The sequence below is a fragment of the Culex pipiens genome, chromosome 1 (genome assembly GCF_016801865.2).
Source record: "Culex pipiens pallens isolate TS chromosome 1, TS_CPP_V2, whole genome shotgun sequence".
Lineage (NCBI taxonomy): Eukaryota > Metazoa > Arthropoda > Insecta > Diptera > Culicidae > Culex > Culex pipiens.
The window spans coordinates 20,040,032-20,064,464 of NC_068937.1; the positions used below are offsets into that span (position 1 = coordinate 20,040,032).

Consider the following 24,433-nt stretch of genomic DNA (forward strand, 5'->3'; position numbering starts at 1 on the left):
TTGAATCACATTTCTGTGGTAATGAAAAGTGTAATTTTGAAATGGATATGGTGAAAATGATTGCCAACACAATAATTAAAAATTGAAAATGCCAAGCTGATGGTCTGATAAAGAATTTATAGTATTTTGATGTTATATTACATAAGTGAATAAATAATAAGTCTACATAAAAGGATGAAAATTTTACCAGCCACAGATATACAGTTCAAAATTTTATTTGGACACATATTCAGTCTTGGGAGATTGCATGAAAAATATGCATAACTGATGAAATTATTTATGTTATTTTATGTAATTAAAATTTTTTAAACCATGAAATAAATGATAAAATTACATAAATAAGATGAAATTTCATACATTTTGCACTCATCAGTTCATAAGTTTTATGTAAAATTACACAGTTGAGAATAGATAACAATTTTTAAGTGAAAATTTGCCCCTTTTTGATGTGATTTATTTTCGTTTAATTCATGTAAAAAAAATTAAAAAAGAACAGCAGAAAAAGACCCAAATTTTACCTCGTTTGTATTACTGCACCCAGTTTCTGATGAACAATTGCGATTTTATCTGATACATAAGATTTCTAAAATAATGTTTGCCCATTGATGTATGTAAATTTACATTCAAAACATGTAAATTTACACCTAAAAACAAGAAAAAACTTAACTTTGTTTGCTCATATAATTCAATCAATTCAAAATTCAATTCAATAACAGTCAATCTATTTGACAGACTTGTCTCCAATCCACCAAAAAAAAGTCGGGTTTAGTGAATTTTGAATCAATATCTAAATATTCGTTGAGTTACAAAATGGTAATGATCTGGCAACTCTGTCATTAAATATCGGATCTTTCAAGCTTTTAAGGCAAGAAGAGTACTTTCTTAAAAAAAAACAACCACAAGTCTTTTTGAACATCGTAAGTTAGTATTTGAAAGATCTGTTCGTGAATTTAGAAGATCTGGCAACCCTGTCAAGATACATCGACACTTCAGCGTTTTTTTTATTTTGAAGGCCACATGGATTGCAAGTTTGGATTATAATTAAATCAATCTTATTAATGTCACTCTGACATTCTGGGAACACTGTAAAAAGATATCGACAATAGTTGAGTTAAAAAAAAGTAATACTTTAATTTTCCCAAATTTTACTAATGTAGAATTGTAGAATGTCCTGGAGTTTATCAAATGATATAACTTTCAAATTTCATCAAATTTATTTTAATAAAATTAGCTCAACAAACACAAATAAAAGCAGATCATATTGGCTGATATATTTTAAATTTAAAGTCTCCCACCAAACTTCAAAATCCCTTCCAGCAGTCATCGAACAAACGCACTCGCGTGTGACCAACAAGTTACAACATTATAATTACATTGCAAACCTGCTCCCCCTTTTCCCCTTCCCCTCACTCACACTTTCACACCTCTCAAAACCACATTCCCATCAAATGCCCTCAAGGCTCGCTCTCTGGTCGATTCCGATGCACGTGTCCAATGCACGTCGCGCGCCTGACATTGACGACTGTCCATTTTGCGCGCGAGTGACACACGTGGACCCAAGGCCACATCGAACCGGTCGGACAACACTAATTGCTTACACCCGGACTCGGCGACGAAATCTGCTACCGGTAGGGACAGATGGACGAGGAAGCTCCCGGTGGCCACCGTCGTAAATTGGCACCGAGTTACGGAGCGCTGTCATGAGTGGAAGCAGTGTTGCCAGAATTTTTGAATTTTTGATTTTTTTATTGAGAAGAAAAACTGACATAACTGTTAAAAGTTGTCTTGTTTTGAAATAAAAAGTTGGAAAAATTAACACTTTTTCCTAAAAATACTAGCAACACTGCCCAAAACGAAGCTCAAAACAGATTAGGTCGGTGGTTTTGTAAATTTAATGACGATTCCCCGTCCGTTTTTGCCAGACCGGCGCGCAAAAACTGGCACCACTGCCGCCTGTAACGGCCGAGGAGCGGCAAGATTGATGCAGCTCACCACATTGATTTACAGCGGGAAATGAGTTTATCGTTTTAAATTAAATGGAAAATTAAAATAAACTGCCCCGGCAGTGTTGCCGGCGCGCTCGCGGAAGGATACATTTTTCAGTAGCCGTTTATCTCAATTACCCCGTTTTTGTGTGTTGGGGATTAAATTTTTAAATATTTTTCTTTTTGTTATCTCTTTTTGGTTCGCGTCGATTTTTCGCCACCTTTTTTGCCTGCAATTACAAACACACACAGACGGACAGATAAGAGCACGACGCTATTGTTCTCACTGAGCGAAAAAAAAAAATCAAACAATTTTGACGTTTCGTTCTTCCTCTCTCTCTCTTTCTGCTCTTTCTCATTCTTTCGCACCATCGCCGTTTAGCCCGTTAAGATGCCAATGTACGCGGAGGAGATGTCCAGCTTGCTGACACCCTCCAGCCCGGGGCAGGAGCATCATCCGCTTCCGCCCCACCACCACCACTCGTCACACCCGCACCTGAACCATATCCGTTACAAGTCGAAGCATGTAAATATAAGAGCGGGGAAGGAGGGGACAAAGTGACAGCTGTCAAATCGAAGGCAGAGGGGGAGATTTTTATGGTTTTTTTTTGTATTTTGATTTGATGATCTTGAGCGATTCTTTCTTGAGATATTTTAAGAAAATTAAAATCTTAGAAAAAATAAGCACCTTTTTCTTAATGTTTCGTAGTCCTACGCCAAAAAAAATTTCAAAAAAAAATTTGATGCGTGCATGAGTGAAATGGAGTCTAACTTTCTTGCAGATTCTGTATTGAATAAAACTAACAAATTAAAATTTAGAAATATTTTTTTAAAACAAGTTTAAGAAAAAACTTATGTTCAAACAACTTACTTCTACGTCATATTTTTTTATAAAAACGCCTAAGCATTTATTCTTCCTTTAATATTTTTTCTTTAAAAATGGCCCTTTGTGCTACTGTTTGCTAGAATTTTGCGTCAAAATGGGTCAAAAACAAAAAAAAACTAAATGTAACTATAGTCCTACGTCATTTCCTCAATATTGCTTTATGAAGAGGTTAAAAATTTAAAAAAATATTGACTTTTAAAAACATAATTTAAAATAACATATCTTAAAAAAATATTTATTTCATGGCGATGAAACAGTACTCTACCTGTTGATTGACGTTTGACGTAGGACTACGTCTTTATTTTTTTTAAACGGTACAAAGTAATCTTTTTTTATAAATTTCAACAAGTTTCAAATTAGAGAAATCTGACTCTGAAACCCCATTTTTGACCAAAAAAACAACATTTTTTTTATTATTATTTTTTTTATCGTCAAAAAATGTTTTTTTTAACTGACATTAAATTTAATATTGTTATTTTGGAATATTTATTTTAACATTGTTAAAGATAGTTAAAACAATTGAAAAAAAACAAAGATTCAATAAAGTATTGACAGTGTTGCCATAATGTAATAAATTTATAAATTTGTTTTGAAGAGAAATTTGAAGCAATCGTTTCATATTTCGAGGAAAAAAAACTTCTTTTGATGGAAAATAACGTGATTATTTATGAAGCAAAAACAAACAAAAATAACAAATTCTATCAAATTAAAAAAAAAACATATTAACAGCGTACTCCTACGCCAGGGAAACAAAAACGCCTTATTTTTTAGGTATAAACTTCACCTGTGATATACTTTTTTGTCAGAAGTTTGCGTCTAAATGTGAAAAATAATATTAATAACCATAGTCCTACGTCAATTTATCATTATTGCTTATGAAAAATATCGGATAATTTAAAATTAATTCAAACAAAATATTAAGGAATATTTATTTGGCTTTTATCAGAAAAAATGCTCAACCAAACCACAATTTTATCGGAACTTTACTTATTTGATTCATGTATGAAGTAGGACTACGTCTTAAGTCATTCTTTAAAAAAAACATTCTTATCCCTTAAATCCCTTAAATTAAAGAAAGGCAAACCATGAAATCTTTGTTTTTTGTTTTTAATAAAAAAAATTTACAGGTTTTTTCATTATATTTCATATTGACATTTTTGTTACTGAAGTGCAAAAAATAACGTTGTCAGAAGCACCTATAATCTTGACCTTGGTGGAAAAAATTTAAAAAAAGTTTAAAAAGAGGATAGAGAGCAATTCTCTACGAAATCGGTCTTTTTTCTTCAATTTTAATTTTTGTATTTTTTAATCCGGCTGAAACTTTTTTGGTGCCTTCGGTATGCCCAAAGAAGCCATTTTGCATCATTAGTTTGTCCATATAATTTTCCATACAAATTCGGCAGCTGTCCATACAAAAATGATGTATGAAAATTCAAAAATCTGTATCTTTTGAAGGAATTTTTTGATCGATTTGGTGTCTTCGGCAAAGTTGTAGGTATGGATACGGACTACACTGGAAAAAATAATACACGGTAAAAAAAAATTTGGTGATTTTTTTATTTAACTTTTTATCACTAAAACTTGATTTACAAAAAAACACTATTTTTAATTTTTTTTATTTTTTGATATGTTTTAGAAGACATAAAATGCCAACTTTTCAGAAATTTCCAGGTTGTGCAAAAAATCACTGACCGAGTTATGAATTTTTTAATCAATACTGATTTTTTCAAAAAATCGAAATTTTGGTCGTAAAAATTTTTCAACTTCATTTTTCGATGTAAAATCAAATTTGCAATCAAAAAGTACTTTACTAAAATTTTGATAAAGTGCACCGTTTTCAAGTTATAGCCATATTTAAGTGACTTTTTTGAAAATAGTCGCAGTTTTTCATTTTTTTAAATTAGTGCACATGTTTGCCCAGTTTTGAAAAAAATATTTTTGAAAAGCTGAGAAAATTCTCTATATTTTGCTTATTCGGACTATGTTGATACGACCTTTAGTTGCTGAGATATTGCAATGCAAAGGTTTAAAAACAGGAAAATTGATGTTTTCTAAGTTTCACCCAAACAACCCACCATTTTCTATCGTCAATATCTCAGCAACTAATGGTCCGATTTTCAATGTTAATATATGAAACAATTGTGAAATTTTCCGATCTTTTCGAAAAAAATATTTTTGGAATTTTCAAATCAAGACAAACATTTTAAAAGGGCGTAATATTGAATGTTTGGCCTTTGTGAAATGTTAGTCTTGATTTGAAAATTCCAAAAATATTTTTTTCGAAGAGATCGGAAAATTTCACAAATGTTTCATATATTAACATTGAAAATCGGACCATTAGTTGCTGAGATATTGACGATAGAAAATGGTGGGTTGTTTGGGTGAAACTTAGAAAACATCAATTTTCCTGTTTTTAAACCTTTGCATTGCAATATCTCAGCAACTAAAGGTCGTATCAACAAAGTCCAAATAAGCAAAATATAGAGAATTTTCTCAGCTTTTCAAAAATATTTTTTTCAAAACTGGGCAAACATGTGCACTAATTTAAAAAAATGAAAAACTGCGACTATTTTCAAAAAAGTCACTTAAATATGGCTATAACTTGAAAACGGTGCACTTTATCAAAATTTCAGTAAAGTACTTTTTGATTGCAAATTTGATTTTACATCGAAAAATGAAGTTGAAAAATTTTTACGACCAAAATTTCGATTTTTTGAAAAAATCAGTATTGATTAAAAAATTCATAACTCGGTCAGTGATTTTTTGCACAACCTGGAAATTTCTGAAAAGTTGGCATTTTATGCCTTCTAAAACATATCAAAAAATAAAAAAAATTAAAAATAGTGTTTTTTTGTAAATCAAGTTTTAGTGATAAAAAGTTAAATAAAAAAATCACCAAATTTTTTTTACCGTGTATTATTTTTTTCCAGTGTAGTCCGTATCCATACCTACAACTTTGCCGAAGACACCAAATCGATCAAAAAATTCCTTCAAAAGATACAGATTTTTGAATTTTCATACATCATTTTTGTATGGACAGCTGCCGAATTTGTATGGAAAATTATATGGACAAACTAATGATGCAAAATGGCTTCTTTGGGCATACCGAAGGCACCAAAAAAGTTTCAGTCGGATTAAAAAATACAAAAAAAATCGAATGACCGAAATCCTAGAGAACTGCTCAGAACCAAAAATATGTTTTTAGCGTTTTAAAAATTTAAAAATGTCCCGCTAAAGCTTATTCTAGCATTGTTTTCTCTTGAAAAGTTCTGTCATTATCACTGTTAACATTAGGTAAAGACGTTTTTGGCGTGGGACTACGGTTTTATTTATTAAAAGAAATTGAAAAAAAATTGATCCCAAATTCAGCTATATGTACTTACCAAAAAAAATAGATATTATAAAAAATGGAAATTAAAAAACTAAATTATGGCAGTGTTGCCAAAAAGCTTGAAATGTTAATTTTTGGTTTACAAATTTAAAAACATTGAAGGTAACAAAAATTTTGCGCTTTTTTTTTTGTTTCCATTTTAAAATTTGCGTCATTGTCACTGTTTTGTATTAACGTAGGACTACGGCATTTTTTATTTAATTGAAATCAATAAGTTTGTACTCAAATGTTGTAAATCAAAAGAAAAAAATTATAATTTTTAAAAATCTTGAATGGAAAAAGAATCTTAATTTGGGCAGTGTTGCCAAATTTCTTTACAATTTGATATAATTTCTAACCGGCTCTTAGAAAAAAAAATGGAACTAAGTTTCTTCTCTTCTTTTTTTTGTTTTCTTCATATTCAAACAATTGTTTTAAAAATACGTCAAACATCCTAACATTCTTTTACCAAATCCCCACACAGCCCATGCCAATGAACCTCAACTCGGAGGACATGGGCAGCATGCTGCCGAGCAACATGCCCCCGCTGAGTGATTCCGGCGACAACGAGGGCCACCTCTCGCACCCGGACCACCCGGACAACATCGACGGTAAGTCCCCACCTCAAGTTGTTTTTTGTTTCACATTTCCAAGTGAACACACACACGTTTTACTTTACTGCTGTTTTTTGACATGATGAAAAAATCGAACGTAACCCTACGTTACAAACCACGAGCCCACTTTGTTCCGGTACCCGTTCTCTCACTCTCACTCTCTCTATCTACTAGTATGAATACTACTCTCTCAACCTCTCTCTCTGTCTGTACTCTCTCTTCTCTCTCATGAAAGTCCTATTTTTGCTAAGATTTTTTTCTCTCGCAAAAAATGCCACCCGTTCCCACCCTTTAGTCAACGATCCCGAAAGTCCCAATTTTGACAGTTGATTCCCGATCCAGTGCTCCCAGATTTTTTCCCCGATCTTTTCATTTTTTCAAGTTTTCCGTTCAGTATTCATTCGTTTTTCGTTTTCTCCATTGTTTCATTATTTTTTATGTTTCCATCCCAAAACTATACAAAATTGTGAATAGATTACCTTACTTTTTATTTTGGAAAAATCAAAACAAAAAAAATCTGTACAAATTCTGATTTCTCATTCTTCCCATTCGTTTGGTTTTTAAGTTTACTTAACTCTCTAATTTTCTTCCTCAACCCTCCGCTGATCGGAAAAGTGATCGAGCTTCACTCTTAATTCAATAATTTATTAATGTACTAAAACTGATCGATCACTTTTCTGAGTGTACAAACAAAACGTCAAACTTATTTTACCCTGTATATTTTTACGAACCCCCTTCGTTGCAATCGCCACAAAATTCCCAAATTTGGTTCCAGCCTCTCTTTTCTCTGTACAGACCCCGTGAATCCCAAAAAATCCCCAGCTACTAACTCTTTTCTCTCCAGTTTTCCCAAGAAAAAAAAACAAACGCTAGCCTTTTTATTAAAACCCAAAAATAGTACAACTGATACGCCTCGCCACGCACATTTTTAAATTTTGATTTTCCTGTCCCGAAACGAAAAAAAAAACAATTCCCACAACAAACAAAAAAGTTCTGCAAGTGTTTGCACCTCTAGGACGTCCACCATCTTGTTTCTGCGCCCAACTGTCAGAAACCCTTCGAAAGCGATGGCGGACACCCGCATTGTTTTGTTTTCGCCGCCCGAACGTAAACAAAAGCAAACAGAACAGAATTTCCACAAACCCACACCACCCGCCCTCCCCCCTCTTAGTCGAATACCAAATGCTGTAGTGTGTAGTGCCCCGTTCTCCGTGTTTCTCGTTAGAGAGAGCCCAACAGCCTACTACGCACGCTGAGAACAAACAAAAAAAACGTGTAAAGTACCATTCCCACCTTTTTTCCCCCCACTATGAACACGACCGAGAACCAAAACAATCCAAAAAAGAAAAGAAAAACTACCAAAAGAATAAATGTGGGTAATTTGGTGTTTTGATAAAGTAAACAGAAACAAAACTACCTTCACAGTTACTATATTTTACCCTTTTTGAAGTGCATGCTTTTTACCACTAGAATTTGACAGTTGTAGTGTACTCTGGTAGAGACTTAGCGAGATAGTGTTAAAAAAACGTTCCCCGCTTTACCATTCCAAAAACAAACAAACAAAACAATAGAGAGAGTGTTGCACCGTCCGAAAAAGAAACACACGTAAACAAAAACAAAACAAACCACCAGTGTGACGTTTCGACTGCGCGCAGCGCGTGCGTTGCCTACTGTGCCGTCACCCATACTCTCTCTCACACTCTCACTCTCTCTCTCGCTATCAGTCTGTAGCATATTGCACGTGCCGCCGCCGCTCTCTCTCTCGTTTCGCTGCATTTTTGAACCCGCACCGCTTGAAACTCTCTTTTTCTCGCTCTCGCTCTCTTTCGTTGTTTGGAATGCAAACTGTATGTGTGTATGTTGTTCGTTATTGTTCTGTTGTCCGTTTCGAAGCAGTAGGTAGTGTTTGTGCAAGTGCCTTTTTTACTTCGGTTCGTTCGTTTCTTCCTCTTTCGTTCACCCCCCGTTTCAAACTCTTGTTTCGTTTCTCCCCCCTTCTCTTTCTTTTGGCTTGTTTTCCCTTGGTTTCTCTTTTTGTTTTGTCTTATTGAAGTTATTGTTTCGCCGACTTTTGTTTGTTTTTGACTCGTAGATTCATTGATTTTTGAATTTTCCCCCCTCTCGTTTTTCGTCCTTTTATCACGGTATAAATCTTTGAAAAAACTATGAAATTTTGCAAATCAATTCTTTTAAACTCTTTTAAAACTGTCAAATGAATAAAAGACAACGAACGCAAATTTGGGTTATGTCACGATTTAAAAAAAAAACACGAATCTCTTTACTCAAAACTGAGTACGACGCAATCAACTTAATTAAAACCCAGTCAAAAAAGCACCCCACAATTAAAAATGCTGAAAAAAATACTCACACTCATCGAGACACACTCAATCTAATTTCGTATACCTGATTCGATTCGATAGTTTGCCCCGAGAGTGCCAAATTACAGACTAAATGCTGCCCTGATTCACTCAGCCGGCAGCCAGCAGTTGTTTTGATTGCCGTGTAATTTTCAGTAATTGAACGATTAATTAAACAGTGGTCCTCGCTCGCCCAGGGCGCAGCGTTGCATGTGTTCTAGCTTGGGTCAGTTTTGGGTTATCCTATTTTGAGTGTCATTTTACTCAAAAATCAAAACTTTGAAATTGATTACATTAAAATATTGTTTTACATGGAAATGCATGTAAAATTACAACAATATTTCCCTTTCGCAATTCAACTTTAATGTAACTCAATTTTGAGTACCTTTTTTGTCAGCGCAATTATGAAGTTTTCAAACTGTCATTTTTACACGCTTGTTGAAGTTTAGTCTCTTTGAATTTAAATATGTTTTGAGTAACACGTCGGCGAGTTGATGTAGGGTTTTTTTTAAGAATCTCAACGTGATTCTGATATAATTTGACTAAATTTTGAGTAACTTCTTGTCAGCGTGTTGATGACATTTCCGAACTGTCATCCATACACGCTTCTAGTAGTTTTAAAAAGAATCTCAAAGCTCCAACATGGTTCTGCTATAATTTGACTCAATTTGGATCAACCCCAAATTAGCGTGTTGATGAAGTTTCCGAACTGTCATCCGTACACGCTTCTTGGAGATTAAAAAGAATCGATTAAATTTTAATCATTTCGATCAAATTCGAGTAACTTCTGGTTGGCGTGCTTTGATGACGTCTCGTAACTGTCATCCTTACACGCTTCTTGGAAAAAAAAGAAAAAAAAGCGAGATTCTCCTATAATTTGACTCGATTTTGAGTAACTTCTTGTTAGCGTGTTGATGACTTCTTCGAACTGTCATCCTCACACGTTTTTTGAAGTTTTTTTTTATATCCAGTTAAATTTAATGCGTTGCTGATTTTTTCAACTGGCATTTTTAAACGTTTCTTGGAGTTTTGGAAGAATCTCAAAAATTCCAACATGGTTGTGCTATAATTTGTCTTAATTTTGAGTACATCCTTGTCGGCGTGTCGATGACATTTAACAACATTCAAAAGTGTACGGGTATTCAAGTTTGAGGAAATCACAAAAAAATCCAACATCATTGAGTTACATTTCTACTCAATTTTGAGTGACTTCATGATGTTTTCAACTGTCATTTTTACACGTTCCTTGGAGTTGCAACATTTACAAAAAAAATGTTTAACACGCTTTTTTTAATTTCATAAAATCACAAATAAAAGCATTGCCTTCCATGCCTTTTTTATATCAGTTTTAGTAATTCCTTGCCAGTGTTTTGATGAAGTTTCCGTGCTGTCATTAATACACACATTTTGGAGTTTAATGAAATAATGTTTTTTTTATACACGATTGAACCTAACTTTGAGTAACTCCTTGTCAGTGTGTTGATGACGTAACTGTCATTAAACATGCTTTTTAAAGTTAAAAAAAAAACCATCAGCTACAACTCGACTTAATTTTTTTTAAATTTCCTGTTGGTATTTTAAGGACATTTGCGATCTGTCAAAAGTACACGCTACTTGTAGTTTGAATAACTTACCGAAATTTAACTTTTTTAAATAGATTTTTACTATTTTTTTAGTAACTCCTTTTTAGTGTGTCCATGACGTTTCTGGAATGTCATTTGCACACACTTCTCAGAGATTAAACAAAACTCATAAATTCCATTGTTTTTAGTAAAATTTTACTCAATTCTGAAAAACTCCTAGTCCAACGTGATTCAGAGAAAAAAAAACAAACAAAAAAGCATCAATTTTGAGTAAATCTTTGTAAGCATGCTGATGACGTTTGCGAACTGCCATTCTTACACGGTTATTGAAGTTTAAAAAAAATCTTAAACTACAATTTTACTTAATTTTGCTCAGTGTTATAAAATAACGAAATAAAAATTGATTCCTTTTTCAGCTATTTCCTGTTGGTATTTTGATGACGTTTCAAACCATTCAATTCCATTCTATTTAAGAAATATTTCTACTCAATTTTGAGTAGCTTCTTAAGTTTTGTAAGTTGATGACTTCGCAAAACTTGCAGCTTGAAAAAAGCTTAAATTTGACTCAATTTTGCGTGATGACATTTCCAACTTGTCATTTGTGCACGCTTCTTTGAGATAAACAAAGTTCGACTTAATTTTGAGTAACTTCTCGCAAGCGTTTCGATGACAGTTTGGAAACGTCATTCTTACACGCTTCTTGCGATTTGAACACAAAAAATCCCACCTGCCCCAACAGCGCACGCTGCCACAAATTTACGAAAAAGCTCTCTCTCTGCTAGGAAAATCGATACCCCCGACCCCCTCACGGGGTGTGTGTGTTTGTGCATGTTATTTCTGGTCATTCGCCCGTAAGGAATTTTTAATTGCTGTCGCTCATACGGTTTTTTCGTTACGACCCAGGACATTTTCCTAGGTGGGTTGGGCTCTTTTTTTTTCGCCACCGTGCAAACCGCTATTGTGTCACCATGAATGCCCGTTTTCACTTAGCATAATTACAGGCGTACTTTCGTGGTGGGTAAAAGTTGGGTGAGGGGTTGTTTTCCAGGTACCCCTTAAACGTATCGATTAGGTGGGGGTAACCTTTAAGGTTTGTTGAAACTTTTAAATTTCGAGCTGTCAAAAAATGAGTACTTTTTCGCACGCTAAATTTAAGAAAGAAGACTTTTTGAAAGTCAAAAGCAAAATTGAAAGTGGTTGAGCTGTCAAACAATGAGTAGTTTTTTTGCGTCACACGCTCAACAAAAACCACTCAAATTTGAGTCAAAGCTACTTTTGCTGCATGGGTTTCAATTTTTCAAGTGGAGAAAAAAATCCTTTCAGCCTAACACTATCGATTTTCCAGTAAGTTTAAAATGTCTTCCTGCCAAGCAAAAGGGGGTTCCGAAGTGCACTCCCCTCTTGGTTTTAAAGAGGCACACTTTGCATTTATGTCCTCACAAGAAGCAGCAAAGAAGGGGGGGTCGTTCCATGTGAGGCCTGAAGTTCATTACACAGGAAAAACCATATGCGATGACATGGCGAGAAGGCGCCCATTAATCATTTCCCTGGGACCTCCCCCGTTTTCTAGAACCGACTCGGTAAGAACCCAGTAAATGTACCCCGTGGCCAACTCCTGGTTCCAAGTGCGGGCAAGGAGGGTGGTAAATAGCAATTTAAAGGCACATTTCATTCCCCGTAGTCGGGTGACCTTGGGAATTCTAGCTGGCAATGTGTGAGGAAAATTGCACTACATCCCACCACAAATCACTTTAGTGTCACGTTTGGCTGCATGGCGAGAATGAGGAGTCTGTAACCAAGGTCCCATCAGGATAAATGGTTGGATCCCTTCTTGGGGCAGCTTCTTGCACTGGAGCTGGGAATTATGCAAGGAAATTTGATGTAAAATTAAAGTAACCCTTAAAAACTTCCTCAAAACAATTTTAGCTGTCACAATTTAAACGTTTTAGAAGAGTACCCAAATTTGAGTTCATCCTGAAATGTTTTCTTTAATTGATTAAAGGATCTGTCATAAAATGAGTACTTTCCGCTCGGTATACTGTCAAGGTACAGCACCGAATTTAGAGTCATATCAACTGTTGCTGCTTGTGTCGAGCTGTCAAAAAATGAGTACTTTTTATACGTTTAACGCAAATCAACTAAATGTTTTAGCAGCTCTTAAAAATTTCGAGAAACTTTTTTAAACTGTCGCAATTTTCATGTCTCGAAAGGGTACCCAAAGTTCAGTAAAAGCCGCAAAAGGATCTGTCAAAAATGAGTACTTTTTGCTCGTTACACTCAAAATAAATCATACTGTATTTTGAGTCATTTTAGTTTTTGCCTGACGGCCGTTAGTTGCCGTTTACTAATTCTGTTGGTAAATCTGAAAATAATTTAAATAATTGAAGAAATATTTTAAATTTACAAGTCCCAAAAATGAACTCAAATTTGAGTCAATGCAGATTTTTACCGTTTGGTGTCGGCTGTCAAAAAAAATCTTTTTATTACGTTTTCATTAGTTTTGTTGGTAAATCTTAAAAATATTGAAGGAATATTTAAATTCTCGCAATTTACACGTCCCAAAAAAGTACCAAATTTTGAGTATGTTTAGCTTTTGCCGTCAGGCTGTCAAAAAATAGTTCTTTTTATACGTTGAAAGTAAACTCCCTAAATCTCAACTCAAATTTGAGCCAAAGCAGCTTTTGCCGTTAGGTTTCAAGTTGTCAAAAAATGAGTACTTTTTTTTAAGTTGAACGAAAACTTGCTAAATTTTTGGTTATCTTCAAAAAGCATCGAGAAACTTTTTTAAACTGTCACAATTAATATGTCCAGAGAGAGTACCCCAATTTCAGTCGAAGCTGTCCACAAATGATTAATTTTAACTCGTTACACACAAAAGCGACTTTACTCAATTTTTAACCAAAATAACTTTTGTCGCTTGATGTGAAGCTGTGAGTACTTTCTCTACGAGAACCCAGAGAACTCGAATTTGAATCAATGCAGCCTGTGCCGTTTTGAGTCAAATTGTCAAAATTGTTCTTTTTACGTTGATGATCAATATTAAAAATATTGGACAAATATTTTAAACTGACACAACCGAAAAAGTACTAAAATTTGAGTCAAAGCAGCTTTTGCCGTTAGGTGTCAAAATATAAGTACTTTTAATACGTTCAAAGGAAACTTACTTAATGTTTAGGTTTTCTTTAAAAAAAAACATCGAAAAACTTTTATAAACTGCCACAATTAAAACGTCCCGAGAGTACTCTCTCCTTTTTGAGTCGAAACTGTCAAAAAATGATTACTTTTTACTCGTTACACACTCAAGCGACCTTAATTATTTTTTTGTCATTGAGTTTCAAGATGTCAAAAAATCAGTACAAAACCTAAAAAAGTACTAAAATTTGGGTCAAAGCAACATTTGCCGTTAGGTGTCAAAATATGAATACTTTTAATATGTTTAACGGAAATTTACTTAATTTTTAGGTTATCTTCAAAAAGAATCGAGAAACTTTTTGCAAACTGTCACAGTTGAAATGTCCCGAGAGGGTACCCAAATTTGAGTCGAAGCTGTCAAAAAATATTTGCTTTTTACTCGTTACACACAAAAGCGACCTTACTGAATTTCAAGCCAAAGTAGCTTTTATCATTGGGTTTCAAAAAATTAGTAAACAACCTAAGAAGTACTCAAATTGGAGTCAAAGCAGCTTTTGCCGATAGGGTTCAAGTTGTCAAAAAATGAGTACTTTTTATAAGTTGAACGAAAACTTACTAAATTTTAGGTTTTCTTTAAAACAAAACATCAAGAATTTGTCACAATTAAAACGTCCCGATAGAGTTCCCAAATTTGAGTCGAAGCTGTCAAAAAGTGATTACTTTTTACTCGTTACACACAAAAGTGACCTTACCGAATTTTTAGCCAAAGTAGCTGTTGTCGTTAGGTTGAAAGCTGTCAAAAAATGAGTACTTTCTGTACGTTCAACAGAATCTCACTCAATTTTGTGTCAAATCAACTTTTGCTGCATATTTTTGCAGACTTTTTTTTATAACTCTCCTCTTTAGAATCAAGAATGAGAAAATAAATGCCCTTTTCGAGGAAGATTGTGTCCTCTTTTTTGTACCCCTCCTCACGATATGTGCAGCTCAATTTTTATTCTATCCTGCGAGAGCAGAATTTGCGCCTCGTTGGCGACTGGTCGCAGTTAGGGGAGGGGGAAAAAAGACGACATCCCAGCTTGAGAGTGGTTAGCAGATATCTGATTTAATTTAAAGTTTGGTTTCGGGCGATGTGAAACGAATATCAAGTGGGACTGGATTGCTCTTTTCCACGAAAAATAGTACAAAAAACAGTCAGGTAGACGACGTTTGACAGGCGTGCGATTGCCACTTTGATTTGACAGGTGCGATTGTGAACTTTTTTGGTTAAGTCGATTTTGATTAAAAGGAAAGTCATTTAAGATTGAGTACTTGATTAGAAAAGAACCCAATTTTGGGTAGAATTTCAAAACGAGTTTAAAATATTGAAAAAGTGAGAAAAAGCACATCAGCGTGCACACTTATTGTGTCGCTAAACAAACATCTGTCATTTTTTGAGAAATTGACAGTTTGTCCGACATCAAGCCAATGTCGGCCCTACACACCAAAAATATGCAAATTTCTTACGGGGTATTTTGTTGTTATCGCTACTTCGACTAAGAAAAGTAAGGCAACCTACTCAAATTTAGAATTCTATCAAAAATCAACCTAGAAAACATGTAAACGAGCTGTCATTTGTACAGTCTTAGAGGAACTACCTCAAAATAAGATTAAAAATAACCCACCACAAAATCAACCCAAATCTAACCCAAAAGTGAACCCACAAATCACCAATTTGCAGGCAAGTTGCTCCTCCACCAACTTTGTTTGCCACCCCAAACCAAGCGTGAAATTCCATTTACATACCCCTCGGCGCAACTGTCAAACAGCTGCTTAAGCTGCCGGAAATTATCGCATCGTCACCTGTCTTAACGGTTGTCTTAGCGCGCGCGAATCAGTGTGTAATCAGCGTTCTGCTGTGCAAAAAGAGCCCGTTATTGCTCCGACTTAACCTCAACTCGGCGGTTTGCTCCTTTGAGCCAGAAAATTAATTATTCATATCTTAATCAATTAGGAAGTTTATCCCCTCGACGACTTCGTCGTCCTAGCTTGGAAATTCCCTTGGCGCTACGACCCACCCACGGGACCAAGTAATCCGTCTTTTCGCTGCACACTTGCTTTGCAGAGTTTAACGCGATGTCACTGCAGCGAGTCACAGATTGACAGACTGGAATTTTGGTTGGCGCCATCTATTGAGGGAAATTGTTAAGTGCCTAAAGGTAGGCTTGATTTGTTCCTTTCTACAAATTTGGGTTTTTTTCAAAACTGGAAACAGTCTTTTTGTACTAGAGAAATTTAAGTGCGCCATCTATTGACAAAATTTATAAACGCGATTTTATTTTTGTCCAGCGGTGCGAGTCTTGACTAGATCATGAACAACGTTTCTTGTAACGAAATACCCCTCAAATTTCAGTACTCGATCGCAGATTGCAAGAAAATAAACTTCAATCAATAACTGACCAGCGCCATCTATTGACAAAAGCAGTTTTACGCCCAAAGTTAGCCTAAATTCGCCTCCCCAACTCTGTGACACCTCAAACAATTCCAACCAGCAGAATCCCGACGCAAATCTCGATTTGCGCCACGTCACCGACACACGTGTCTGTGTGCGCGCGCCTGTAAGTGTGCAACCCCGAGAGCGTTGTGTATTTATGTCTTGAAAACGAGATTAGTTGGTTGTTTGCGCTGTTGATTCCCGTCGTCGTCGCCGCCGCCACCAGAACCAGAATCGACAAGCGATGGCAGCACCGTCGCGCGGGGATTTGCCCCCGAGGTGTATGCAATAGAACGACACCGACGACGACGTCGAGTGTGTGTAAATAATCAAATCATCATTAACTGCATCTTGAGCGTGCAGGGAGGATTTGCGCCGTCAGGTGGCGCGGCTTTCAGAATTTGACGAATTTGAAATTTACTCAGTTTTCGTCAAAACCGAACCTACCAGATCTAGATGAATTTCACTTATTTTTTTATGAATTTTGAGTAGAATTCACTCAATTTTTTATGAATTTTGAGTAAATTCACTAAATTTTTGAAGAAATTTAGAGTTAAATTCGCTCAACTTTTGATGAATTTTGAGTAAAATTCACTCAATTTTTGACGAATTTTGAGTAAAATTCACTCAAATTTGCATCTGTCAGATTTGAGTGAATTTAACTCATATCTGAATGATATGAGTGAAATTTCACTCAATTTTTGATGAATTTTGATTAAAATTCACTAAATTTTTTGATTTTTTTTTGAGTAAGATTCACTCAATTTTTGACGAATGTTGATTAAAATTCACTCAAATTTGCATCTGTCAGATTTGAGTGAATTTAACTCATATCTAGGTTAATTTCACTAAATTTTTGATGAATTTTGAGTAAAATTCACTCAATTTTTTGATTTTTTTTGAGTAAAATTCACTCAATTTTTGACGAATTTTGAGTAAAATTCACTCAAATTTGCATCTGTCAGATTTGAGTTAATTAAACTCATATCTAGGTGAATTTCACTCAATTTTTGATGAATTCAGAGCAAAATTCACTCAAATTTGCATCTGTCAAATTTGAGTGGATTTAACTCATATCTAGGTGAATTTCACTCAATTTTTGATGAATTTTGAGTAAAATTCACTCAACTTTTGATGAATTTTGATTAAAATTCACTCAATTTTTGATGAATTTTGAGTAAAATTCACTCAACTTTTGATGAATTTTGATTAAAATTCACTCAATTTTTGATGAATTTTGAGTAAAATTCACTCAATTTTTGACGAATTTTGAGTAAAATTCACTCAAATTTGCATCTGTCAGATTTGAGTGAATTTAACTCATATCTAGGTGAATTTCACTCAATTTTTGATGAATTTTGAGTAAAATTCACTCAACTTTTGATGAATTTTGAGTAAAATTCACTCAATTTTTGATGAATTTTGAGTAAATTCACTCAATTTTTGACGAATTTTGAGTAAAACTCACTCAATTTTTGATGCATTTTGAGTTATTATACTCAATTTTTGAGGACTTTTGAGTAAAATTCACTCATATTTGACAGATGTCCCATTTACTCATTTCTGAATAGGTTAAGATTTGACGAAAACTGAGTAATTTTGAACGTGCTTATTTCAAATTCCTCAGCTTTCGTTAAAACCGAACTCAGAAATGAGTAAATTGGGCATCTGTCAGATTTGAGAGATTTCGCTCAATTTTCGTTTAATTCTGAGTGAATTTCATCTGTCAGATTTGAGTAAATTTCACTCAGATCTAGGTAAATTTTACTCAATTTTAGATGATTTTTTAGTAAAATTTACTCAAATTTAACAGATGTTCTATTTACTTATTTTTGAGTAGGTTCAGGTTTGACGAAAACTGAGTGATTTTGAACCTGCTAATTTCAAATTCCTCAGTTTTCGTCGAAACCGAACCTGCTCAGAACAGAGTAAATTGGGCATCTGTGAGATTTGAGTGAATTACACTCAATTTCAGTTAAATTCTGAGTGAAATTTATTTGTCAGATTTGAGAGAAATTCACTCAGATCTGGATGAATTTCATTTATTTTTGTTGAGTTTTGAGTTAAATTCACTCAAATTTGACAGATGAATTTCACTTAGAATTTAACGAAAATTGAGTAAAATTCTCTCAAATCTAACAGATGCTCTATTTACTCATTTCTGAGTAGGTTCGGTTTTGACGAAAACTGAGTGATTTTGAACGTGCTGATTTCTAATTCCATCATCACAACCGAACCTTCTCAAAAATAAGTAAATAGAGCATCTGTTAGATTTGAGTGAATTTAACTAAATTTTCGTTTAATTTTGAGTGAAACTCATTTGTCAGATTTGAGTGAATTTCACTCAAATCTAGGTGAATTTCAATGAATTTTGAGTAAAATTCACTAAGATTTGACAGATGTCCAATTTACTCATTTCTGAGTAGGTTCGGTTTTGACGTAAATTGAGTGATTTTGAATGTGCTGATTCTCAGAAAAGTGCAAAATGGGATTTTTTGTTGAGTGAATTTCACTCAATTTTCGTCAAATTCTGAGTGAAATTCATCTGTCTGTTTGAGTGAATTTCATTCAGATCTAAATGAATTTCACTGAATTTACAGTGAATTTTGAGTTATATTCACTCAAATTTGACAAATGCTTAATTCACTCATTTCTTAGTAGGTTCGGTTTTGACAAAAACTGAGTGATTTGAAAAATGCGTGTAGTAAAATGTTTAACATTTTGACAGAAGCTTGAACATGATTTTTGCAATTTTTTAAGCGCTGTTTGACATTTAGATGCTGAAGCAAAACTAGCTTTTTTTACTGTTACACGATTCTAGTAAAATATTAAAATGCAGCTGTAAAATTTAGTAAAAAACACATTCATTTTGACGGTATCTAATGAAACATTTCTTGTTTCTTTTAGACATTTTTTTCTATTTCTGTTAGCGTGCAGGTTTGACAATTACACGCCGAAACAAAATTAACTTAATTTGACATTTACACGCTTCTAGAAGACTATTCAAATTGAAGAAGTTAGAAGATGTCAAATTTTGCAATGTTACCAGATTTTTGTTAAATTTTCTTTATTCGTGTATTTTTGACAGCTCGAATCTTACACGATAATGAAAGTTTACAAACTTTTAAAATTTCATCCAAATTTCATCATTTCTTTCTCAAATTTCAAATCTTCCCCTCGCAACGGTTCCACCTGCATTCCAAGTGCTCATTCCGAGCTCGCGACTGCATTTCCAAAGGGGAGAGAGGAAACTCCTCTCAAGATGAAAGGAACCACCAAACTGAGGGACTTCTCCGCCTCCTCCTCGCAATTTCGTCCACTCTAAATGAGCAATTGTGAGGTTGAGGAGGAGAAGTCCCTCCGATGTAATTATATAATTGAAATTGTCTCGCCTCGAGACCAAAATCCTTCTCCACCTCCTCAAATAAGGAAAGGATTTAAACGCTCAAAGGACAGTTCTGTCAGTTGAGGACGCAAATCGCTCCAGGGGGGTGAATTTGATCAGGTTTTAGGGGGGTTATGCACAATCCAATGCATAATTTAGTGATTGTCTGACCCCGGAAGGGGGCGAATGTGCATCGTCGTCTTCAGGAGAAGTTTTTCAAGTAAGTTTTCCTGCGGGGTTTGTTGTTGTTTGTCCCTTAGGGGGAACAGAATCTGTCATTCGCTCCCTCTGGAGTTGTTTGTTTGGGGATAAGTTTGTCTGGCGCGGATTTGTCGGAGTTTATTAGTGCTTTGAGGGAAATTTCGCAGAATTAAACCTTACATTTTGATACATTGCAGTGATTATTACGCTGACAATGCTAACCTAACTAGTTAATTTTTCATTCAGGGTCGAACTGTCAAAAAATGAGTACTTTTTGTAACCTTAAAAAGGTTGCAACACTGCTACACTTTAACACACAATCATCATTGTTTACAAACAATTGTTCCTTTGAACTGTCAAAAGAGCAAAACGACGTTGCACTCTAAAAAAAAGGTAGACACATTTTTGTTTTGTTTTAGTCTCTTTTGCCCGTGTCAAAACTCGTTTTGTTTCGTTTTCCGTTTGTTTTCCCTTAGTACGTACCTTCCGTTTGATTTCCAAGCTTGTGTTAGTTGATAAACCAGAGAATACAGAAACCAAAACTTAGTGATTCCTTAGTGTTGTATTATATGATAACATTTAGTGCCTATTATATACATATATACCATTTAAAAAACCAAAACTAGTAACCAGTATGGATATATTTACTCGTATATGACAATACCGATACCGAAAAAAAAACAACCTGCCAAATCGATCTCACGAAAGTAAACAAAAAAAACTGTGAAACCTAGCTGTCAAATCACAACAAACCGCAATTCGAATGTCGTAACAACCTTAGAAAAATGAAAAACTAGCCGCAATCACACCAACACACACACCCGCAAACCTAGTCTCCTAGCGCTCCCAAAGCTCACACCAATACCACCAAACCGCTTTCGATTGTTATAGTTCGTCCTCTCACCAACACAAACGACGCGATCTTTGTTTAGTACAAGCCACCACACGCAAAGCTGCCAAAAAGGGCTCAACTTTGCGTGTGTGTGTTTTTGTTTTGTTTTCGTTGCCACCCCCCCTCTTAGAGCTGCGTTACAGATTATTTGTGTTGTTTTCTTTTGAACAATATCTTTTACTGAGTGTTAGTGCATCCATGAATACGCCCCGCGGCAGAAGTTTCAAAACAAAACGCAACTAGACCGGGTGGGGGTTTCGAGTGACAGATGTGTCACAACAAACGAGCAAGCATCAAACTTAGATTAGTGTTCGTTCTGTCCACCCCCCAAACACACACACACCTACATATGAATAAGCTATAACCAATTAGTGGCCGCCTATTGAGTATATTTACTAGTAGAGTTTGACAGAGCTGTCAAAAGCTGACACCCAACACAACAAACCCCTTTGTTTTGAGTTTGCCTCCCCGCCCCATTCCCCCCTCTCGATTGTGGCTCTCTGTATGTGTGCGTTGCGTGATTTGAGGCACGCCCCTTTTCTCATCTGAATGCCACCCCCCACCTTGTGCTGTGTGCATTCCAGGTGACCCGATGTTGCGTCTGGCGATGGCGTCCCGGCACCACCCGCACCTGCCCGGCCCGGCCGGATCCCTGCTGGAGCACCACCAGCGGTTGAACGGGCTCGGTGCCCAGCAGCAGCAGTCCGGCTCGTCCGGATCGTCGCTCCTGTCCAGCAGCACCCCTCCGGGGACCAGCTCCGGAACCGGGGGTCTCTGTGGCGGCACCGGAACCGGTTCCGGAAGCGAGAGCTCCCGCTCGGGGTCGGCCGGAACGCGGCGGGACCACAACATCGACTACTCGTCGCTCTTCATCCAGCTGACCGGCACCTTCCCGACGCTGTACAGCTGCGTCAGCTGCCACAAGACGGTGTCGAACCGCTGGCACCACGCCAACATCCACCGGCCCCAGAGCCACGAGTGCCCCGTCTGCGGCCAGAAGTTTACCCGCCGCGACAACATGAAGGCCCACTGCAAGGTCAAACATCCGGAGCTGAGGGACCGGTTCTACAACCACATCGTCCACATGTGATTAAACGCCGCCCGGAACAAGCACCAGCGGCTCAAGTTTAAGAAGAATGCGTTCATCTAAACGTCAAAACTGACAGATGGCGGGGGGTCCCTCGGCGCGCCGAGGGGTGTTGTCCCCCGTCACTATCTAATAATAGCTAAACCTACCGCTAGTCGGACCTTATTCTAGAAGAATAGTGCAAAACAACCGTAGATCTGCGTTTTAGTACAGTTTTTTAGTACAGTTGTCTGAGTTGACCGTGCAATACCACTTAAAGCGAACTTGCGAGATAGTTTGGCGTTCCTTGGGTTAACTGTTGATTCATCTAGTCTGATTTTTGCGTTCTTTTCCGAAACAGTTTGCAATATATAAGATGTAGCAACCTAGGAGAATAAAGTAAACAAACAGCCATATACACGGTAGCGTAACAAAGTAGACTAATATACATAGATATATTTTTATATAGAAAAGTATATTTATATGAAAACAATACCAAAAAATAATAAATTTAAAAAATAAACAAGGCAGTCACGTTGTAACCACACAAAAAAAACGACAAAGCCGAAACATTTGTACGTTTCCAAGGAAAACGAATAATAATACTGTGGAAAATAACCAGGTTAGAACAAAACAACACACAAACATTAATCCACCACCCCTAGTCCGCGCCCGGTTGGTCCCCAACCGCACACTGTGGCACAGTGATTGCATTTCGAAACGTCACTTTAGTTTCGCTAGCGGGCGCCAGAGGCGCCACTTGCTGTCAAACCTGGTGTACTAAAATGCGCTCGGTCCCGACAAAACCGACCCACATTAATCATATTTACAGATTGTTTTTGTCACACACGGGCCAACATAACCTCCAAGCCGGCACTTTCGTGCCGGCTTGCGAGGTTATGTTGGCCATTCTTTTTTTCTGCGCTGGGTGGGAGTTAAAAGAACGAGGAAAAAATCCTCCTGCAACGATATCAACATAAATCTCAATCTTGCAGATATTTCCCGAAGGCCGGCGGCAAACGGCCATAAACTTTGCTATTTATTATTATTGGCCAGGTGTCACCCTTTTGTTTGTTTTTGTTTTAATCTTTACCACTCGTTTCTTCTTTTTATTATGGTCCTCTTTTGTTCGTTCTAAGTGGGTCATTCAATATTTTCTTTTTGCGTTCCGTTTTTTTCTCAAGTTCAGTCAGTGTTGTTTATTATTTCGTCCGATTGCGAGCGCGCAGCGCTCCCAACTCCAAACGTCAAACGCATGACTGTCAACTTTCAAATCAACATTTCGGTGTCGTAATTTTTAATTTTTGAAACGTTGCGTTCCAACTCTCTCTCGCTGGTGTCTCTCTCTTTTGTCGACGAACCCATCACTCTCATTCTCGCTGTCACTTTAAAACCAACTCTCTCTGTCTGTCACTCACTTGTTCAGCTCTCTCTATGTGTGTGTGTTTTTGTGAGCGCAACGCAGCAGCAGCAGTCCGATTTTCTCTCCGCTCTCTCTCCACTGTGACGGCTCTTCTCCCTCTCGCGCGTTTGTTTTGCCTATGTGTTTGTCTCCACTCTATCTCGCTGTCTCGCTGACGTCACAACATTCGCTGTTTTGTTGGAAGTTTTGCGTCACAACAAAGTGTGTCGCGAAAAAAAACGTGTTTTCTAAATGTTTCTCTGCTAGCGTTTATGAGTACCATTTTTATGAATACATCTACATATATATTTCTCTCTCTCTCTTTCTGTGTAAATAATACCTTACAACACTAATCCTGTGAATGTGTATTTTGCTTTTAACACAACATGTAAAATCGAGTGTTCAGTTTTCAATTGGTTTTGACTTTTCGTGTTTTTTTGTCGCCATTTTGTTTTTACACGGATGTGTTTGAAACAAAAAAACAAAAGCAAAAGAGCGAGTGCGCTGCTCCGCAGCGCCTGTTTTTGTTTGTGTACATTTTATCTTACTTGAAACATCTCTATGTTGGTGCTGGTTGGTGATTCTTTTACTTTATACCATACAAAAAACAAACAAACAAAGCGACATCTACTCACACAGACACACATGACACTCACTTACACCGAAAAAAAAAACAAACAATATTTTAATCCGCAAAGCAGTTTGGCCGCCAAATTGAACGTGTTTTCGTCCACCGTTTCTTACTTGTATATCTTGTGATTGGAGTTACGTTGTTTTCCGAACTAAGTGTGTTTACTAAATTTTTCCCACTCTGTATCGCAAAAAAAAAAAACAAAAAAAATCTCGTTACAACGCAAAAACGTTCATATCAATATTTTTGTTTACCTAATTGTAATTCTCTCACCCTCTACCCTTCTCTCTCTCTCTAAGTGTATTTTGTAAACTCTGTAATTGGATACTCTTCTCTCACCACCAGCTATATAACTCTAATATAACTCTAAGAATAATGTTTAGAAAACAAACCGCCGAGTTCACCCCCTCAGAACAAAAACAACAACAACAATCTACTAAACCGCCTCCGCTGCAA

At 36.1% G+C, this 24,433-nt stretch overlaps 1 protein-coding gene across 4 annotated transcripts in view; it reads left to right on the plus strand.

The window, feature by feature from the left end:
* The window catches only part of LOC120416924 (sex determination protein fruitless), a 456,860-nt gene that overhangs the window by 429,331 nt on the left and 3,096 nt on the right, over positions 1-24,433 (plus strand). The window contains exons 7-9 of one of the 4 annotated variants that reach the window (XM_039578833.2): positions 2,368-2,511; positions 6,726-6,852; positions 21,463-24,207. In XM_039578833.2, coding sequence (XP_039434767.1) covers positions 2,368-2,511; positions 6,726-6,852; positions 21,463-21,968 — 777 coding nt within the window. In that variant the 3' untranslated portion in view covers positions 21,969-24,207. Of the gene's footprint in view, positions 1-2,367; positions 2,512-6,725; positions 6,853-21,462; positions 24,208-24,433 lie in introns of those variants that run through there. The other 3 variants (XM_039578832.2, XM_052706114.1, XM_039578835.2) reach the window with 3 other exon arrangements.